The sequence below is a fragment of the Rhincodon typus genome, chromosome 4 (genome assembly GCF_021869965.1).
Source record: "Rhincodon typus isolate 14 chromosome 4, sRhiTyp1.1, whole genome shotgun sequence".
Classification (NCBI taxonomy): domain Eukaryota; kingdom Metazoa; phylum Chordata; class Chondrichthyes; order Orectolobiformes; family Rhincodontidae; genus Rhincodon; species Rhincodon typus.
In genome coordinates this window covers 19,969,827-19,989,827 of record NC_063335.1, presented here as the reverse complement: position 1 = coordinate 19,989,827, position 20,001 = coordinate 19,969,827, and the positions used below count along the sequence as shown (strand labels likewise).

The 20,001-nt window shown below is 40.2% G+C and overlaps 2 protein-coding genes across 3 annotated transcripts in view; one reads left to right on the top strand and one right to left on the bottom strand.

Moving 5' to 3' along the window:
• Window positions 1–20,001, top strand: part of LOC125482918 (uncharacterized protein DDB_G0281497-like) — a 106,127-nt gene that overhangs the window by 37,673 nt on the left and 48,453 nt on the right. The window lies entirely within an intron of this gene.
• zbtb10 (zinc finger and BTB domain containing 10) overlaps window positions 1–20,001 on the bottom strand; it is a 73,488-nt gene that overhangs the window by 8,970 nt on the left and 44,517 nt on the right. For both annotated transcript variants that reach the window (XM_048595524.1, XM_020514638.2), the window contains exons 3-4: window positions 8,772–8,840; window positions 147–322 (exon numbers count right to left, since the gene is read on the bottom strand). In XM_048595524.1, the coding sequence (XP_048451481.1) occupies window positions 147–322; window positions 8,772–8,840 (245 nt within the window). The remainder of the gene's footprint in view (window positions 1–146; window positions 323–8,771; window positions 8,841–20,001) is intronic.

Genomic DNA, 20,001 nt, shown 5'->3' with positions numbered 1-20,001 from the left:
ACAGCACACATTTATCCAAGCAAAAACAAAACCTCCACGAAGGCGGAAACACATGTATTCCAAACAAGGTTTTATCAAATTAGAAGCACAAGACTCAAATGCTCACCCACAGAAGTACAGTTCTTGAAAATTGCAATTATACTTACCAATGAATGTCGCTTTACATGTTCTCTTCGCGTGAACAACTTTCCACAAATGTCACAAGCAAAGGACCGCACTCCAGTATGTATTAGCTGATGCCTTTTCAAAGTGCGTCGATACTTGGCAATGTAATTGCAATGTGGGCACTTGAATTTGTTTTGACTACCAATTGAAGCATCACCTAGCATATAGAATTCATATACAGTTTATTTACTATATCTACTAAAGCTTTGAACACTTTTTAATTACTGATATTGTAAAATATAGGCAACAATGAAAACTGTTTCTTGACAAGATGCCCATTAACAAAAAAATTAAGCAAATGTTCATGGAAATACACAAAATACATTTCTTTGAATTCAGACATCTTTATAGGTCTGAACATAACTTGGCTCATAGCACAGAAGTACATAGATATATAATTCAGTCAACTGCAGCAGATTCCAGTTATTCTTTGTGTGTACAGAGTGTGGCATGCCTTGTCTTCAATATATTGAATGCACACTATTCCTCTTATATAATGTAGGCTTCACAAGTAATGTAAACTATTCTTGCCATAGAATGGACTGATGAGAAAACAAAAAACTGCTGTTTTGTGATGCGAGGAAACAGAACACAGGTAACTGAAATTAAATGAACGTAACGCATTTCATTGAATATATGAATTAATTCTATAAGCATACCTTTAATCATAATCAAAATATTTTAAAAACTGTCAAACTGATTGACTTTTTTTACATCTGTGGTGAAAGACACTTAAATTACTGAGTCGCTTGCTGAGTCACTTGATTTGTTGCTTTCAGTATCAGAATCAACCCTCTAAGTCATCTTCGACTTGATCCACTGAATTGATGACAGTTTGTGCAAAACATCCCATAATTCGATGATGCAATCACAAAATATCAAGTTGGACACAATGAATATTTCCACTCTGAAGGGTTTCTTCACGATCAACCATCCATCTAATCCATTTGGTGCAAAAATGATTTTCAACTGGTTTCATGAACAAAAGGTTGAACTACGGATATCTGACCTCAATATAACTGTGAATAAGGGTGTTAAGTCTTCGCAAGCATCAGATGATCACATGTTATATGGGATCGGATATCTTCCATGCTATTGCCATAGTCTGTACGTAGGGACCAGAATGACTATTCCACGTGTTACTGATGCATAACACCTCCATCTAACCAGTGATAACAAGGTGTAGAGCTGGATGAACACAGCAGGCCAAGCAGCATCAGACGAGCAGGAAGGCTGACGTTTCGGGTCGAGACCCTTCTTCAGAAAGGGGGGGGGGGGGGGGGGTTCTGAAGTAAATAGGGAGAGAGGGGGAGGCGGACAGAAGATGGATAAAAGGAGAAGATAGGTGGAGAGGAGACAGACAGGTCAAAGAGGCGGGGTTGGAGCCAGTAAAGGTGAATGTAGGTGGGGAGTTAGGGAGGGGATAGGTCGGTCCAGGTAGGACGGACAAGTCAAGGAGGTGGGGCTTGAGGTAGGAGGAATGGTTAGGGAGGCGGGGACGAGGACGAGCTGGGCTGGTTTTGGGATGCGGTCAGGGGAGGGGAGATTTTGAAGCTTGTGAAGTCCACATTGGTACCCTTGGGCTGCAGGGTTCCCAAGCGAAATATGAGATGCTGTTCCTGCAACTTTCGGGTAACCTCTTCGGCCCAGAAAAAAAAAGTGACGCCACCTGAAAGCTGCAGGAAGAGCATCTCATATTTTGCTTGGGAACCCTGCAGCCCAAGGGTATCAATGTGGACTTCACAAGCTTCAAAATCTCCCCTCCCCAACCACATCCCAAAACCAGTCCAGCTCGGCCCCGCCTCCCTAACCATTCCTCCCACCTCAAGCCCCACCCCCATCTCCTACCCACTAACCTCATCCTGCCTCCTTGACCTGTCCATCCTCCCTGGACCGACCTATCCCCTCCCTAACTCCCCACCTACATTCACCTTTACTGGCTCCAACCCTGCCTCTTTGACCTGTCTGTCTCCTCTCCACCTATCTTCTCCATTATCCGTCTTTTATCCACCTCCCCCTATCTCCCTATTTATTTCAGAATCCCCTTCCCCTCCCCCATTTCTGAAGAAGGGTCTCGACCCAAAACATCAGCTTTCCTGCTCCTCTGATGCTGCTTGGCCTACTGTGTTCATCCAGCTCTACACCTTGTTAGATTCTCAGATTCTCCAGCATCGGCAGTTCCTACTATCGCCATCTAACCAGTCATTTTTGTACTGATCTAGAACCAGAGCCTCCAGTCCTACCAATAAAACTTCCTGCAGTGAACTTGACTTTTGGCATGGTTTTACAATTGAGAATCACCATCAGTTTAAGTTTTGCTTTGTGTGTTGTGCAGGCTAGTACTACTGTGAATTTTATCTTGTCACATCCTGTGGCTTGGACTGGAACCATTTTCAATCTTTCGACTCCTCAGTGCAGCTGTTGGGCATATCGAAATTCACTGGTGTTTTCAATGTTGCTGATGTGATAGAAGAGTGAGATGTAGATGTGTCTTAGACTCCTTTGTATCCTCTTGGCAACAGTGTCTACGTTCCCTACTTGAAGCTTGCTTTTTGTAGAAATACCATGCTCACAGCCAAATCTTTCTTAATTAATATTGAAGGATTAGCGCGTTAACCCAGATCAATACATCTCTACATAAGGAATCAAGATTTGGTAATCTTGTATCAACTTTCAGCAATGAGTTCACACCAGCTTTGCATTGCCAAAATGCACTGTAACACATCTTGCTGTAGTTAAAGTTAATTTCTGATGATCAGTACAATTTAAAAGAATGATCACAGCTTATGAAGCAGACAGAAAATGCATTATAATTACAAGAACAATTGTAACCAATTCACTTGTAGGAAATAGAAATGCTCAGGTGAGTTCTATCTGCAAGAAAGACACGTTTTCTAGGTTCTTTTACTTTTTACTTTTATTCACAGGTTGAACTTCAAATGTTGAAAGATGTAAACTAAACATTTAAAAGGAGACACTATTGCTATGTAACCGTCTATATGCAAATTTGCAATACTCAAAACACAATTACAGGATTTTGATATCAATATAAAAATGGTTCTTGTTGAAATTCTGACAAAGATCCATCATGCTAATATACTAACTCTACAAATAGGGCTAATAATTGTAATCATATTTTCCTGCCATTTGCACATCATTTATAGTACTCTTCCTTTTTAACTACTTGGATATTATCATTACTTTTGGTCGAATCCTCTGAAAACTGATTCCAATTTACTCCACCAGGTTAATCTTGAGACTCATACTCTGTCAAAATCATTTTACATTTTTGAAAACCTCAATTAGTTTATCCTTGTGAAGAATCTCAGTTTTTCCAACCTTTCTCACAAACAACAACCTCCATTACTGACATTAGTCTAGTGAGGCTTTGGTAAAGCATTTAATATGCTTCCTAAAATTTGGTGTTGAAAACTGCACGCAACAGTGGCCTAGTCAATATTTCTTGCAAGTTCACCTTTACATTCAATTTACCTTACTAAATTCAGAAGCCCATTTGTATGGTTATGCCCATTTCTACTGCACAGCACCTTTAGGCATTCATGCATTTCCAGCTATAGAATTCTTTCTTCCTCTATTTGCCAGAAGAATTATAATAACAACAGCTGCGTTTCACGTCGTAGCATGCTCACCAAAGTCAGAAAGTGGTGGGCTGAAGTCCAGTTCCTGGACTTAAAAGATGACACTGCAGTACTGAAGGAGTGCAACATTTCTGGATGACATATTAGACACAGACTAAGTCTGTGTTCTTAGGTAGATGTAAAAGATCCCATGAAACTATTTCCAATAATAGCATGAGTTATTCCTGAAGTCCTGGCCAACATATGTTAAACAATCAAAAATACAAAAACAGGCTATCTGGCTTTTATCACATTTCTGGATTTGGTAGCTTACTGTGTAAGTAGGCCTGCTGTGTTTGCTATATTAGAATACAGGTCACTTGATATAAATGCTTTACAAATGCAATGTTTTTGTATTTAATAAGTATCCTTAACACTGTCATCCAAAGATGTTTTGCAGCAATATTTTAAAATATAATCTGACACCTAACCACATACTAGACAGGGCAAATGCAGGAAGAATGTTCCCAATAGGAGGGGAGTCCAGACCAGCAATTGCAAACTAAGAATTCGAGCTAAACCATTTAGGAAAGAGATGTGGAAAAACTTCTTCATGCAAAGCGGTGAACTTGCAGAATTTGCTACTACTGAAAGCAGTCAAGGCCAAACATTGTATGATTTCAAGAACAAGTTAGACATAGCACTTGTGGCTAAAGAAATCAAAGGATTTGGAGGAAAAGCAGATTTTGGACTTAAGGATCAGCCATGATCATTCTGAATGGCAGTGCAAGCTGAAAGGGCCTAATCGCCTACTCCTCCTCTTATTTTCGATGTTTCTATCAAGGCATATAAAGCTTGGCCAAGAAGTGAGCAGTTTGAGAAAGATTCTAAATGAGGCAAGAGGAATAGAGTTTAGATGTATGACGGGAAGGACTACAATGGCAGAATTATTAAAATCAGGTACAAGCAAGTGGCCAGAATTACAGTTGGCTGACATGTGAAAGAATTGCAGAAACAGCAAGGATTGGACGGTATTAGTGAGAAATTTTAAATAGAGGTATTATTTAATCAGGAATCAATGAAAGTCTGAGCACAAGTTCACATGATGTGGAAAACATGGTAATCAAGTTGAGAAGTAACAAAGGAAGAGATAAGTGTTGAAGTAAGTGAAAAGGGCTAGAGTATAATCAAGTAGAAATTGGCCACTGTAGAGATGGCATGGGTCCGTGGGTGCAATTTTGTCTGGGTTCAAACAGAAAGCCGAGATTAGAGCCTATTTCAGCCTCCAATAGTTTCCAAAGTGTGAAATGGAGACCCAGGCAGCTAGCAAGTAAAAGCAAAAGCTTATGCCCTCCAAATACCTAGTTGTAATGAATTTTTGGGTTTTAGACAACCCGTCTGACAATGTACAGACAGTAGGAGTCAAGGGAGATAGACACTAGTTTTACCTGCATGTCATTTACCTAGATGTTACTGACATAACAGTTCACAGAGGATGCCATATCCCTAATCCCTGCACTCATCCCTGGAACATGTGGACAACAAAGACACCTATGTCAGATTCCTGCTTGTTGACTACAGCTCCGCCTTCAACACCATTATCCCCTCCAGACTGATCTCAAAACTCCATGATCTTGGTCTCGGCTCTGCCCTCTGCAACTGGATCCTCAGCTTTCTGACCCATAGGCAACAATCAGTGAGGATAGGTAACTGCAGCTCCTCCACAATAACACTCAACACTGAAGCCCCCCAAAGGATGCGTCCTCAGGCCCTACTGTACTTCCTGTACATCTACGACTGTATTGTCAAATTCCAAACAAACGCCATCTAAAAGTTCACTGATGACACCACCGTAGTGGGACGGATATCTAACAATGATGTGTCAAAATACAGAAGGGAGATAGAGGGCTTAGTGACGTGGTGCAATGAAAACAAGCTGTCTCTCAATGTCAGCAGAACTAAAGAACTGATCATCGACTTCAGAAAGAAAGGAGGAGGACACGCCTCCATCCACATTAACGGAATGGGAGGTTCAGAGAGTGAAGAGCATCAAGTTCTTCAGAGTTACGATAAATGACAACCTGTCCTGGACTTCCCATGTAAATGCGACAGTCAGGAAGGCACAAAGCCTCTTCTTCCTCAGGCAGCTCAGGAAATTTGGCATGTTCATAAGGTCCCTTACCAACTTCTACAGGTGCACCACTGAAAGCATACTCTGTGGTTGCATAACGGCCTGGTACGGCAACTGCTCTGCCCAGGACCATAAGAAACTACAGAAAGTGGTGTGCACAGCCCAGACCATCAAGGAGACCAATCTTCCATCCATGGACTCTATCTACATGGCTCGCCGCTGCGGAAAGGCTGCCAACATCATTGAAGGCCCATCGCATCCCGGTAATGATCTCCTACAACATCTTCCGTCAGGCAGAGATACAGAAGCCTGAACACACGTACAAGCAGGTTCAGGATCAGCTTCTTTCCGGCTGTTATCAGACTGTTGAATGGCAATGTTGAAGTACTGGAGGTGGATGATGTGGTCAACTCTGTCAAAGGCTGAAGATGGGTCACACATTTCTTTTACAGAGATATCCTTTAATCTGTTTTATCAACTAATAACCTTCCCACTCTTGCTCATTTGTTTTCCTGCAATAGCTGCATTCTCCCTCATATTTCACCATAGCTACTAATTTGGTAATTTCATAGTTCCTCTCGGAAAATGTCAAAATCATTTTTATACCTGGGAATCAACAGAACTCCAGAGCAAGAGGTTTCTAGGGAACACATCTCACCAATTTGAAAAACATTCACATGCTGCATCACTTTTATCCTTCTGAACCCTTCTCCATTTCTTTTCGTATCATGGACAGGTTGTCTTATGAGGAAATGTTGGACAGGTTAGGCTTATATCCTCTGGCACTCAGAAGAGAAAGAGATGACTTGATTGAAACAAAATCTTGAATGGTCTTGACAGGGTGATTGTGGAGAGGATGCTTCCTCTTACTGGAGCATCAAGAATATGGGGTCACTATTTAATAATCAGAGTTGCCTATTTAAAACAGAGGTCAGGTGAAATCTCTTCTCCAAGGATTAAGTGTCTTTGGAACTTTGACTGAAATAGTTGGAAGCAGTGTCTTTGAATATTTTTAAGGCCAAGGTAGATTGATTCTTATTAAGCAAGGAGTGTGAAAGCTTCTCAGAGATAGCAGGCATGTGGATTTGAAGTTACAATCAGTTCAGCCATGATCCTATTGAATGACAGAGCAGGCTTGAGGGGCTGAATGCACTACCCCTACTCCTTGTTCATATATTCATATCATGTATTTCCTTAAAAGGCTATCACTTTGACATCTCATTAAGTAATGGTGTCCACTGTATATCAAATTTAGGTTTCCTTAAGTCAGACGTACCATTTCAATTAGATAGATGGAACCAAAAAAACAGGAACAGGCCACCAGTACTTATAAATAAAGTAATGAGGAATCAAAACACGAAAGAGAAAAAAAGGGAAAGAAAGGTTCTAAATTGAAGGAAACTATAAAAGATGTAAAATCTTGCTCCAATATTCTTAGAAAACTATTCCTTGGATTCTTTTAATATTCTTTCATGGATGAGTGTGTCACTGGCAAGGCCCATACTTGTTGCTCATCCATAACTACCTTTGAGAAGGGGTTAGTGAGCTACCTTCTTTAATCACTGGTGCAAGTACATTCACACTGCTTAAAAAAAGTAGTTCAAGATTCTTGTTTAAGAGTTCCTTTACTAATGCTTCTAAATTTTCTCCAGGAAAATAAGTTGAATACTTGCAAAATGGTACAGCAGAAGTAACAGTGGAGGTAGATAAGAATGTAAGAAATTGAGCACAAGTAAGCCATTCAAGTAGCATTCATTCTGTCGTTCAGTGAGATCATGGCTGGAATTCTAAATCTCAAAATAATTGTCTTGCACAATCCCACACTCTTTGATGTTTTTAACCTGTAGAAATCCGTTTGCTGCCTTAAATAGATATTCAGCAGTACTGAGCAGACTGGAATTTAGTTCATCTTGAAGAACAGTCCTCAAGATGCTTTGGGAATATTTGGATCAGGATCCTGGAGTTTTGAAGCATCAAGTATTTTTTTTGCTAATTATCACAGTAGCTAGCAAATCTGAGGCTGAATCGGAGATAACCAGTATATTTTTATACTGGTTAACTAGTATCTGAATGCTGCCTAAGACCATTGAGTGGGAGAGGGTATCCCATGCTTGAGAGTTCAAGGGTATGTGTAAAGACACATGAAAAATCAGAGAGTTAGCATTATTTACCATCACCAAACCAAGTTATGATCGGAAAGCACAAAAAAACTTTACTTAATGATTCAATATTTCTAGCATAAATTAGGGTGAGGAAAAGACACAAACTAATAGATTTTCCGAAGTTTTTAGGACTGTAAACTATCAGGTTTGGAATTAGCACTGTCTGCTATTTGTCTCATATATATGCGCACAGAGACACAAAACTTGTGTAATAAAAACAAATTTATCAGAATGCTGTTTTGGAAATTCATCTGGTAGAAAGTTTGAACAACTGATCAGAAATTGCTATATGCTTTAGAAAGATATTCCAGTTTAGCTGTTCAAATTACATCGATGGACTTTGGAAAATAGTTATGCTGTAAACCAATAAAACTACGTTATTTGGCTTCAATTCAGTCCCCACTTTAAACAAAAGTCAGAGCAATTTTTAATAAAAAAATTCCAAAACGCATTAAAGGTACCAATGAATTCAATGGGCGAATGTGTTATTTGTGTTATTTACTTTGATCGCTTTTAAAATAGAAGTTCCAGTTTCCAAAATGTTTTGCATTAAATTACCATTAAATATGATAACAGAGCACCTAGCAATAAAAATACTGAAGAATAAGAAAATTACCATTTGGGACTAGAAACTATACTAAGTTCACATAATTTTAATAAAAGTTTTTGGCAAATAATATGTCTTTTGCTTTGGGTTGAACACTAATTTCTAAAATTTACTTAGAAAACGCTTACCATTTAACCAAGTTTCTCTATTTTGCGCTTCTTGTAACAGTCCAAATCTGAATTGATCCGAAGTTCCAGCTGAAAAGAGAATATTTATAGTGATAACATTATTTTAGGCCACGATTTACCCTTGCACAACAATATTAATAAACTCATGAACCATTATTCCACAGGAACTCATTAAAATCTTCTTGAAGTGATTATTATTCACAAGACTTCAATAAAAATGGACATGTATACAATTCACAACAGAAAATATAACCGAGATCAAACCAACGGCTTTTTACTCTTAAGGGATGAGCATGCTGCTGGCTAACTCATTGTTTATTGCCCAACCGTCTTTCACCTGCAGAAGGTCATGATGAGCTGCCTTCTTGAAGTGCTGCAATCCTTGGTGTAGGGAGACTCAAAAGCATTGCGTTGTAGGATTTTGATCCAGTGTAAAACCAGGTGCATATTTTTAGAGGGATCACCAAATAGAAATCAGAAGCAACAATCTTTAATTATTCCCTACTTCAACCTGACAATGTAGAAGAATGTTAGTTGCCCGTTCACAGCTTCAGTATCAGGTCAGCACATCGGCTGTGGTTAGCACTGCTGCCTCACAGCGCCACGGACCCAAGCCCAATTCCACCCTTGGGCGAGTGTCTGTGTGGAACTTGTACTTTCTCCCCGTGTCTGTGTGGGTTTCCTCCAGGTGCTCTACTTTCCTCCAATAGTCCAAAGATGTGCGGGTTAGGTAGACTGGCCATGCTAAATTGCCCATATCGCCCAGGGATGTAGAGGTTAGATGGATTAGCCATGGGATATGCAAGGTTATAGGGATTGGATAGGGGGAAGAGTCTGGAGATGCTTTTGGAGGGTCAGTGTGGATTTGATGGGCCCAATGGCCTGTTTCCACACTGTAGGGATTCTATGACGTGCACTAACCAGGCACCGAACTTGGGCTCTTTGGTTTGAATGAAAATGAAAAATCTGGAATAACCATGCCAATGAATGATGACCATGAACTCATTATCAACTGTCTTAGAAACCTATCCGGGGTTACTGATGCCCTTTAGGGAATGAAATCTGCTGTCCTTATGTGATCTGGACTAAATGTGACTTCATACACACAACAATGCAGTAGAATCTGCCTTTTGAAATGGATTAGCAAGCTACTCGGTTGTATGAAACTACTGAAAAAAACTAATGGATCCCCTGATATTGGCCAGAATGTAGTTAGAAGGAAATTGTCTAATGAGTCCTCAAAAACTGTCTCCAAACCAAGAAGTGTCATGGCATCAGGTCAAGGAAACCTCTTGCCAACCACAGCTAGCAGGTAACATAAAAATGGACAATATATTTATTAAATATATAAAAGAAAGACAAGGCCAAAATTAACATATGAGCTTCTTTAGAGAATGAGGCTGTCAAATAAACATAGGGAAGCTTGAAATGGCAGTGGAGTTGGAGAAATATGCATCATTCTTCATTGTAGAGGATATTAATAGCCTCCCAAAAATAACAAACAGTCAAGGAGAAAAACAGGGGAGCAAAAACCTTAATAACATCTGTCACTAGATAGAAACTATTAGGGGAACTAATGGAACTAAAATTGATAGGAGCCCTGGATCTGATAGGTAGCATCCTACGATATTAAAGAAAGTAGTTACACAGATAGTGGATGCACTGGTAGTAAAGTTCCAATAAGCCTTAGATTTTGGAAAAATCATAGTGGATTGGAAAACTATCAATGCAGCACCATTCGGTAAAAAGGGAGGGAAGGCAAAAAACAAATAACTATCGGCTAGTTAGCGTAACATTGGCCATTGAGAAAACATTAGGATCTATGAGATTATTAGCAAAGATAAGACCCCATAGGATCCAAGGAAATTTGGCAAATTGGATCCACAACTGGCCGAGTGGCAGGAAGGAGAGGGTGATGGTTGGTGGTTGTTTCTCTGGGCGCAAATTTCCAATCAGATTTTCAGATTTGGAAATTTGGGGTCCCACAGTGATCAGTGCTGGGGCTCCTATTGTTTGTGGTTTATGCAAATGATTAAGAATTGAATGTAGGAGGATTGAGTAGTAAGTTTGCTGACGACACAAAAACTGGCAGGATTGTAAAGAGCGAGGAGGATAGCCTGAGACTACAGACGGATTTAGACAGGCTAGTCAGATGGGCTGATCAGTGGCAAATAGAATTCAATCCAGATAAATATGAGGTGATGCACCTGGGGTAGTACAAACTAAACAAGGGAATACATGATGCATGGTAGGACCCTGGGAAGCACCAAGGATCAAAGGGATCTTGGTCTGCATGTACACTGGTCCCTTAAGGTATTAGGGCAGGGAGATAAAATGGTTAAGGCGGCATGTGGCACACTTGCTTTTATTAGCTGAGGCATAGAGTTTAAGAGCAGGGAAGTTGCGCTGCAACTGTGTAAAACATTGGTTAGGCCACAGCTAGAATACTGTGTGCAGTTCTGGAATCCACATTATAGGAGAGTTGTGACAGCACCGACGCTCAGTAGCAGCAGCGTGTACTATATACAAGATACACAGCAGAAATTCACCAAAGATCCTCAGACGGCACCTTCCAAACCCACGACCACTTCCATCTCGAAGGACAAGGGCATCAGACAAATGGGAACACCACCACTTCCAAGTTCCCGTCCAAGCCACTCACCATCCTGACTTGGAAAGATATCACTGTTCCTTCACTGTCGCTGGGTCAAAATCCTGAAATTCCCTCGCTAATGGCATTGTGGATCAACCCACAGCAGGAGGACTGCAATGGTCCAAGAAGGGAGCTCACCACCATCTTCTCAAGGGCAACTATGGATGGGCAAGAAATGCTGGCCAACCAGCGATGCCCACATCCCATAAATGAATAGAGAAACAAAAAGCACAGGAGGGAATGCAAAGGAGATTTACCAGCATGTTGCCTGGGCTGGAGAGTTTCAGTAATGAAGAGAGGTTGGACAAACTGGGGCTGTTTTCCTCAGAGCAGAGGAGATTGAGAGGGGTGATTATTGAGACGTATGTATACAAGATGATATTATTTCCCTCGATGGGGGAATCAATGACCAAGGGTCATAGAGTTACATTAAGGGCAGATGAAAAGAAAAACTTTTTCATCCACAGGGTTGTGGGAATCTGGAGCTAATGGCCTGTAAGGGTGGCAGAGGCAGAAACTGTCATAACATTTAAGTATTTTGACGTGCATTTGCGATCCCAAGGCATACAAGACTATGGGCCAAGTTCTGGAAAATGGGATTAGAATAGTTAGGTGGCTGCTTTCGAACGGCACGAACATGACAGGCAGAAGGACCATTTTCTGGACTACAGACTGCTATGACTGAAAAAGAATGCATTTAGGACTAGATACAATTAAACAGTCACGAAGGGGAAATCATGCCTGATAAGTTTATTAGCATTCTTTGATGTAGAAAGCATAGATAAAGGGGACCAATAGATGTAATGTATTTGGATTTCCAAAAGCCATTTGACAAGGTAACACACAAGGCTGCTTGGTAAGGTAAAAAGCCCATGGTGTTGGGGGTAGTACATTAGCATGGATAAACAAACAGCTAACCAGAGAGCTAAGATAACAGGCAGTTTCAGATGACAACCCTGTAACTAATGGAGAGCCACAGGGATCAGTGCTGGGATCAAAACTATTTACATTATATTAATTACTTGGATGAGGAAAGTGAATGTGCTATTGCTAATTTTGCAGATGACAAAGATAGAAGGGAGGGCAAGTGATACAGGTGACACAAAAAATCTGCAGAGGATGTGGACAGGTTAAGTGAGTTGGCAAAAACTTGGCAATTAAATGTAAGGTGGAAAATGTGAAGTCGCGCACTTTGACAGGAAGAGCTAATTATTATTTAAATAGAAAATGCTAAACTTTCTGCAGCATGAGGGGGATTTGGGGGTCCACATGTACGAATCACAAAAGGGTAGCGCACAAGAAAAGGCTAATGGAATAGTGACCTTTATTTCAAAGGGAATAGAGTATTAAACAACCTTATTGAAAAGATTGTTGGGGTTGGGGGTGGGGGGAGGGGAGCTTAACAGGGTAGATTCTGAAAGGTTGGTTTCCTTGTGGGAGAGTTTAGGATTACAGGGTATAATCATAGAGTAAGTGATCACCCTATTTAAGATACAGATCAGGAAGAATTTATTCTCTCGGACAGCAGTGAATTGATGGAATTCATACTGCACAGGACTATCAAGTTTAAGGCTGAGAGAAGCAGATTGTTAATCAGCAAGAGAATCAAGGCAGCAGAGTGTTGAGGATTCAGTGAGATGAAGTCTGATTTGATATTTGTGAAGCAGACTCCATATGGGAAAAATCACCTGGTGCAATCTCCCCTCTCAGAAACTCACCATCCTAACTTGGAAATATATTGCTGTTCTTTCAAAATCGCTGGGTCAAAGTACTATACCTCTCTCCCTAACAGCATAGTGGGTTAACCTACACTAAATGGACTGTCGCAGTTTAAGAAAGCAGCTCCCCATCACGTTCTGAAGGGCAAGCAGAAATAGATGTTACAGTAAATAGACATTCTAGGGTAGATGCCAGTGTTGCAGCTGTATTGAAATAGCTTTGCTAGGGATGCAGAAGTTCTGGGGCACACCTTTGGTACCACTGCCAAATGTCAGGGCCTTCAGCCTTTGCAGTATTCAGAACTGCCAACTGTTTCTTAATATCATGTGCAGTCAATCAAATTAGCTGAAGACTCGTACCTGATGGGGATTGGAAGATGCGGCTACAATGGAATGCCTCCTTTACACCTCTGGTTAAAGATTGTTGCAAATGCTTCAACCTGATCTTTTACATTGATATGCCGTGTTCCCCTATCAATAATGGGAAATGTCTGTGGAGGCTTCTCTCATGATTTGTTTAATTGTCCATCAGCATTCAGAACTGGATTTGGCAGGACTACATAATTTCAATCCATTTGGTTCCTTTTGTTTTGAGACATTTTAGGGAATGATAAAATTGAAAAGGGTGCTAGGTCATTTCAGAGGGCAGTTAAGAGTTAACCACACTGCTGTGTTCTGGAGTGACATGTACATTAATTAAAGATGGCACAAGAAAGAATAGTTTCGAGGGTCACCATTAGAATTCTAATTCCAGATATTTTATTGATTTCAAATTGCACCATCTGCAGGATCTGTAGAACATTACCTAGTCTAAATTATTATTTCAGCAACAATATCACAACGTCATCATCTCCCCTTAAAAGTTGCATTATAACTTTAAGCTTCAGTCTACAATGCCATCTATCTTTCCATCATTGGCAAAGATGGAGGTGTCGCTATCTATCCCATCATCTCAGTCAGAAATACTGCAATTGGTTAGGTTCCACACAGATTTAATTAGAATATCTGCCAGATTTCAAAACTCTTATCTCCTGTTGCTCAGACAATTTCCTAACTTTGTCAATAATTTGCCTTCAAGTCCTTGAACTTCAACATTAGGTAAGTGTCTTATTGTTACATTCTCTTAATATGCATCAGAACTGGAACTTTTCCCTTAACACACCTCCCCTGGCTTCCTGTCCTTGTAAACATCATCTCTTACACATTTGCTGATGGATGAAAACACATTCCTGCTGCACCTCAATTCCCACTCCATGGTGACGTGTTCAATCCTCCTACTTTCTATCTCAGAGTCCCAAATGAGGCAAACTCCCTGAACAAAGCAGTCAGCTTTTAGATTAACGAATGGGACACACAGGAAATTTGCAATAAGTTGTTTGTGACAAACCTTATCTGCTGAATTGCAGGCTTTTAATTACTACTACTACTACTACTACTACTACTACTACTACTAGTGAGTGTGGTCCAGGGGCTGTGGACAGCCGATCTTCACTGATGGGATTAAGTACAAATCCGTTATGGAGGAGCAAAGAATGCTCTACATTGTCTAGGAGTATCCCCTCTGCTGGGCTCAAAATTTTTTACACATGCATCTAGCTTTAATGATCAACTTTTTCTTACATTTGCTACATCATGCTTGCAAGTGAGGCAGTTTATTCTGAAGCAAGGGTGCTAAATTTCACAAAAAGAAATTAGGGCGGCCTAAGGCACAAATTGCCTCAGGTGGACTGAGAAAATACATCAAAAGACATGATTTTACAGAGAATGGATAATCTTTAAAGGACAGTTGCATGACTTATAACATCTTTACATTCTTTTAACGTGCAAAAACTCCAAGAAGGTCAGCCAATTGTAGCCAAAAAAGGATGTTCAGGATTGTATACGATTATAAGAAAAGGCCTATAAAGTTATAGAAGTAATAGAATACAGCAAAAGAGGACCAATAAACTGTAAGGAATGGGAAAATGCAATCTGGCAAAACAACTTGAAAAACAGCTCGTGAAAATCTTGTAAATGTACCTAAAAAAGAAATATTTGGTACAAACACGAGAGTCCATTACAGGCAAAGACAGCAGAATCAATGAGGAACAGAGCAATTCCAGAGAAGCTAAATGATTATATTGTGCCTGTTTTCACTGAGGAAGATACAAGAAATCTTCCAGAAGTAGAGATCTGAGCGCCTAGGGATAACATGGAGTTAAAGGAAATTAAGTGTTAATAAGAAAAATGTACTAGAGAAACTAATGGACTGAAAGTTAATAAATCCCCAGGACCTGTTGGTCTTCATGTCAGAGTCTTGAAGGAGCTGGCTACAGAGATAGTCGATGCTTTGTTGATTATCTTCTAAAATTTGATAGATTCTAGAATTATTCCCACGGATTGGAAGGTAGTAAATGTTGCGCTTTTTTTTAAGTGAGAGAGAAATGTTACAAAGTTGTGTACAGTACTCATGAACTGGAAGGGAGGAAGCTAGAAATTGTTTGTAAAAATAGTGAGGCGGGGGGGAGAGAGTGTGTGTGGTTCCTTTAAGAGGTTAAGTGCTTTTCTAAGTTTGGAGATTTACACAGAAAATGTGTCTTAAGCAGCTGAAGAGGTATAGGCAGTTATGAAATTGAAACATGTAGCAACTGGCTGTGTGATTGCAAACCTTAGGCTTGATTTGATGTTTTGGCAACTAGTTTGAAGATCAGCCAATTAATTTAAACCAAACACTTAGAGATTGAAAACCAATTGAACTTAAATCTGATGGTTTTCATAAACTCAGACCAATGCTATTGTAAGAAAATTGATAGGTCATCCAAGTTTCATATGAGAGTTTTTTTTTAATATTGGGGTGAGAGCAAACTGCCATCTGAGGAATAAACATCCAGCTCTCTCAGAAATCTCTAAGCTCTCTGAGAAAGCAGCATCTATCCATAACAGGTACCACAGTACTTCTAGCTAAAAGTGCTCACAGAAGACTTCACAGAGAAAACATCCCTGACAGAAGGATTAGTGGAAGAAAGGTGTTTATGACTGGAGTGACAGCGGAGAAGGCAGAACATTCCAGAAGACACACCCTGTATGGACTTTGAGAGTCTAAGCTTTAATTTAGTTTTATTACTTGGGTTTACATAAGTGGCACTTGTGTTTATTGGAACAGCATACTAGTAGAATTTTGTTCAGTTAGGCAATCAGTTAGTAGTTAAGGGGGAATTGTTCGATTTGTTAGTAGCTCTGCTAATTTGATCACTGTTAGGGTTAAATAAATAGCTAGTTGTTGCTTATAAAGTGAATATCAGGGGCTTTCTTTCATTTAACCATTCCTTTTTAACAGATTAGGCGAGGTGAGGTGAGCTTCTCTGGGTGAGGTGAGCTTCTCTGGGTGCTTCGAGTTTAATTATTAGAAGGAGACCTCTACTCCCACAGTAACTGATTGGGGGCTTGTGTTTCAATTTTCATTATCCGAGGGGTTCGACTTCCCCTTCCTAACAGAAAAGAGAACTGCAAGCCTGTTACCTGAATATCAGTAGTAGGGGAAACGTCAAAACGTTTCTAAAGGATATTATAAATAGACATTTGTTGATGATGATCTGATTGGGCATAGTCAGCATATATTTGTGGATGGAAAATCATGTCAGCTAAGCCTGGAGTTTTTAAAAGTTATTACTAACACAATTGATAAAGGAAACCTGATGGATGTAGTAGTATACTTTAGAAGGCTTTTGTAGTTCTCCAGAGGAAGTTGGTTAGAAAGATTAAAGTACATGAGATAGGAGGTAGCGTACTGACATGGTTTAATGATTGGCGAACAGATAGAAAACAGAGAGGAGGAGTAAATGGGCCATTCTTATATTGGTATGCTATGACTAGTAGGGTACTACAAGCATCAGTACTTGGACCCTAGCTGTTCATAATACACATCAACGATTTGAATGTGAAGGTCAAATGTAATATTTCCAAATTTGTGGAAGATAAAAAGCTAAGTGGAAAGGCGTGTTGTGAGGAGGATTTGGACATGCTTCACGAACGGGCAAGAACATGCCAGACAGAATATAATATGATACACGAGGTTGGAGAAACATATGCACAGAGTATTTCTTCAATGGTATACAGTTAGAAAGTTTAGATGTACAAAGGGACCTAGGCAGCCCTAAAACTAAGTCATTGAAGGCAAGTTCAGCAAGCTATTGGGAGGGCTAATGGAATGTAAGCCTTTACTACAAGAGGATTGGAGTGCAAGAATAGTGAAACCTTGCTTCAAATGTATAGGAACTTGGTTAGACCATAATTGGAGTATTGTGTGCAGTTTTGGTCTCCTTATCTCAGGAAACATCTGGTTGACATGGAGGGAATACACTGAAGGACAGGACTATCCTGTGAAGACAGACTAGAGAAACTGGGCTAATATTTTCTCCGAAGTTCAGAAGAATGAGAGGTAATCTCATTGAAACATATAAAATATTTAAAGGGATAGGCAGGGTAGATGCAGGTAATTTGATAGCATACACTGGGCTCATGTTGTAAAATACATTTTTTGGTTTCAGTTCAAGAGAACAATTCAACCAGAGCAGTGGTGAGAGTAACTGCCCTTTACATCAAGGAACTCTAGCAAAGCAGGAGCCAATGGTAATTTGGGAGTGGGGGGTGCAGATTTCTGGTGCAGAGTAGGTCTTTTGGAGGTCAGTCATTTCAACTCCCGGGGCATCCCTGCTGGAGTTGCTCAACTGAATGTCCCAAGTTCAGCTTTCTTTCACTGCTTCTTTGATGACCTTCTCACAATAAAGGTCAGAAGCGGGAATGTTCGCTGATGCCTGCTGCACAACGTTCAGCACCATTTGGAACTCCTCAGATATGGAAGCAGTCCATGTCCAAATACTGATTTGAGCTGATAAGTGGCAAGTAACATTAATGGAATATAAATGCTAGACAATGACCATTAGGCCATCACCCCTTGACATTCAATGACATTGCCATTATGGAATCTCACACTAACATTATCCTGGGTGTTATCAATGACCAGAAGCTGAACTGGACCAGCCATATACAGAAACTGGCTACAAGAAGTGGTCTCTGGCTAGGACACTTACAGGGAGTAACTCACCTTCTAAATGCCAAAGCCTCTTCAGTTTCAACAAGGCAGAAATCAGGAGTGGGATGCAATACTCTGCACTTGCGTGAATGAGTGCAGTTTCAACATTTGACAAGCCTGACACCGTCCAGGGCAAAGCAGCTCACTCGATTAGCACCAAGTCCACAAACATTCACTCACTCCACTACCGATCATGTACAAGATGGCAATAAATGCTGGCATCACCAGTGATGCCAACATCCTTCGATTTAAATCGAGGAAAATGTGACAGGTTGTGAATCATAAACTGCCTGAGACCCAGGTATGAAGTATAATGAATGAAGGAAAACAAACAGCTACGTTGAACTGAAAGACTGATCATCAGGACTTGGTAGGATACATGTTTGGAGTTTGAGGGAGACAGGACCAAAAATGCAGATGCCCTAGAACTGATTTTGCAGTGCACTATGGAGCGAGAATGTATTATTTCAAGAATGGGAAACACCGCCAGAATAAATTTGGATATTTGCAGACCAGTAACTTTATCTCAGTGGCATGGGGAAAAGAAAACAATTTAAAGATCAAAGTGAAACAGAAAAATAATAGGATGGATTTCAAAAAGATAATCTTGCGTAATAAACCTCAGATTATATTCAGACATAGACTCAGATTATTGTAGATGAGAAAAATGCAACAGATATTGTATGAATGGATTTTAGGAATGGAATTCACTGTACTGGAATTAACTGGAATTCACAATCCACAGATAACCATAGAAGCTTGAATAGGATCTGTTAGAGAGATGATGGCAAGTTATTGAGAGTAAGAAAGCTGCAGGAGTTGGGGATGGTTTATCCAAGATGAGTGCAAGTGGATACTGTGACCAGTAGGGCTCAGATCTACAGTCACAATTTTTTTGATGTTGCACGCAATATCAAAACAGAGTACAGTTTATTCCTTTAAAAAACCAAAGGGGGTCTTTAGATGTGAACAATGAGACTGATTTTGATAAGGTGAGGAATGGGTGTAAACACAGCAGGTGGAATTCCATGTCAGTAAATACAACACAACTCAGTAAATATGTTTTGAAAGGACATAGGTTCAATGTTGCAGAGAAGCAAAGTGATTTACAAGTAAATGTTCAGGGGATAACAAAGACAGCACTGCAGACTGATAGCCTTCAAAGCAAGGAGTGAGAAAAAAAACAGAATTCCACTCATGAGGTCTGGTATAAAAATGAGGTAAATACTGGCCTTTTTTAATAAAAGGTTGGCAAGAGTACACAAAGATAATTTTAAAAAACTGCTGTTTTCAATTTTGTAGTTGTGAGATGTGATTATCCCTGATGAGGCCAAAATTTGTTGCCCATTGCTAACTGCCCTTGCGAAGGTGATATTGTGCCACCTTCTTGTACCACTGCAGTCCACCTGGTGTAGATGAACTCAGTGTTGTTAAGGTGGTGGTTACAGGCTTTTGATCCATTACTGATGTTGTCCTAAGTCAAGATGGTACGTCATTTGAAGTGTAGCTTGCAGCATTCCCACACCTCTCTTACTCACCCTTCTTAGTGGTACAGGTTTGGAAGGTGCTGTTGAAGGAAGCTTGCTGAATTTCGGCAGTGGATCCTAGATATTGTGTACACTGCTGCCAATTTTTATTCATGGGGTGGATGGGGTGCCAATTAAGCAAACTGCTTTGTCCTGGATGGCACTGACCTGGAGTGTTGTTGCTACTGTACTCATCCAAGCAAATAGACAGTATTCCATGACACTCTGACATATGTTTGTCAATAGTGACTGGACATCGAGG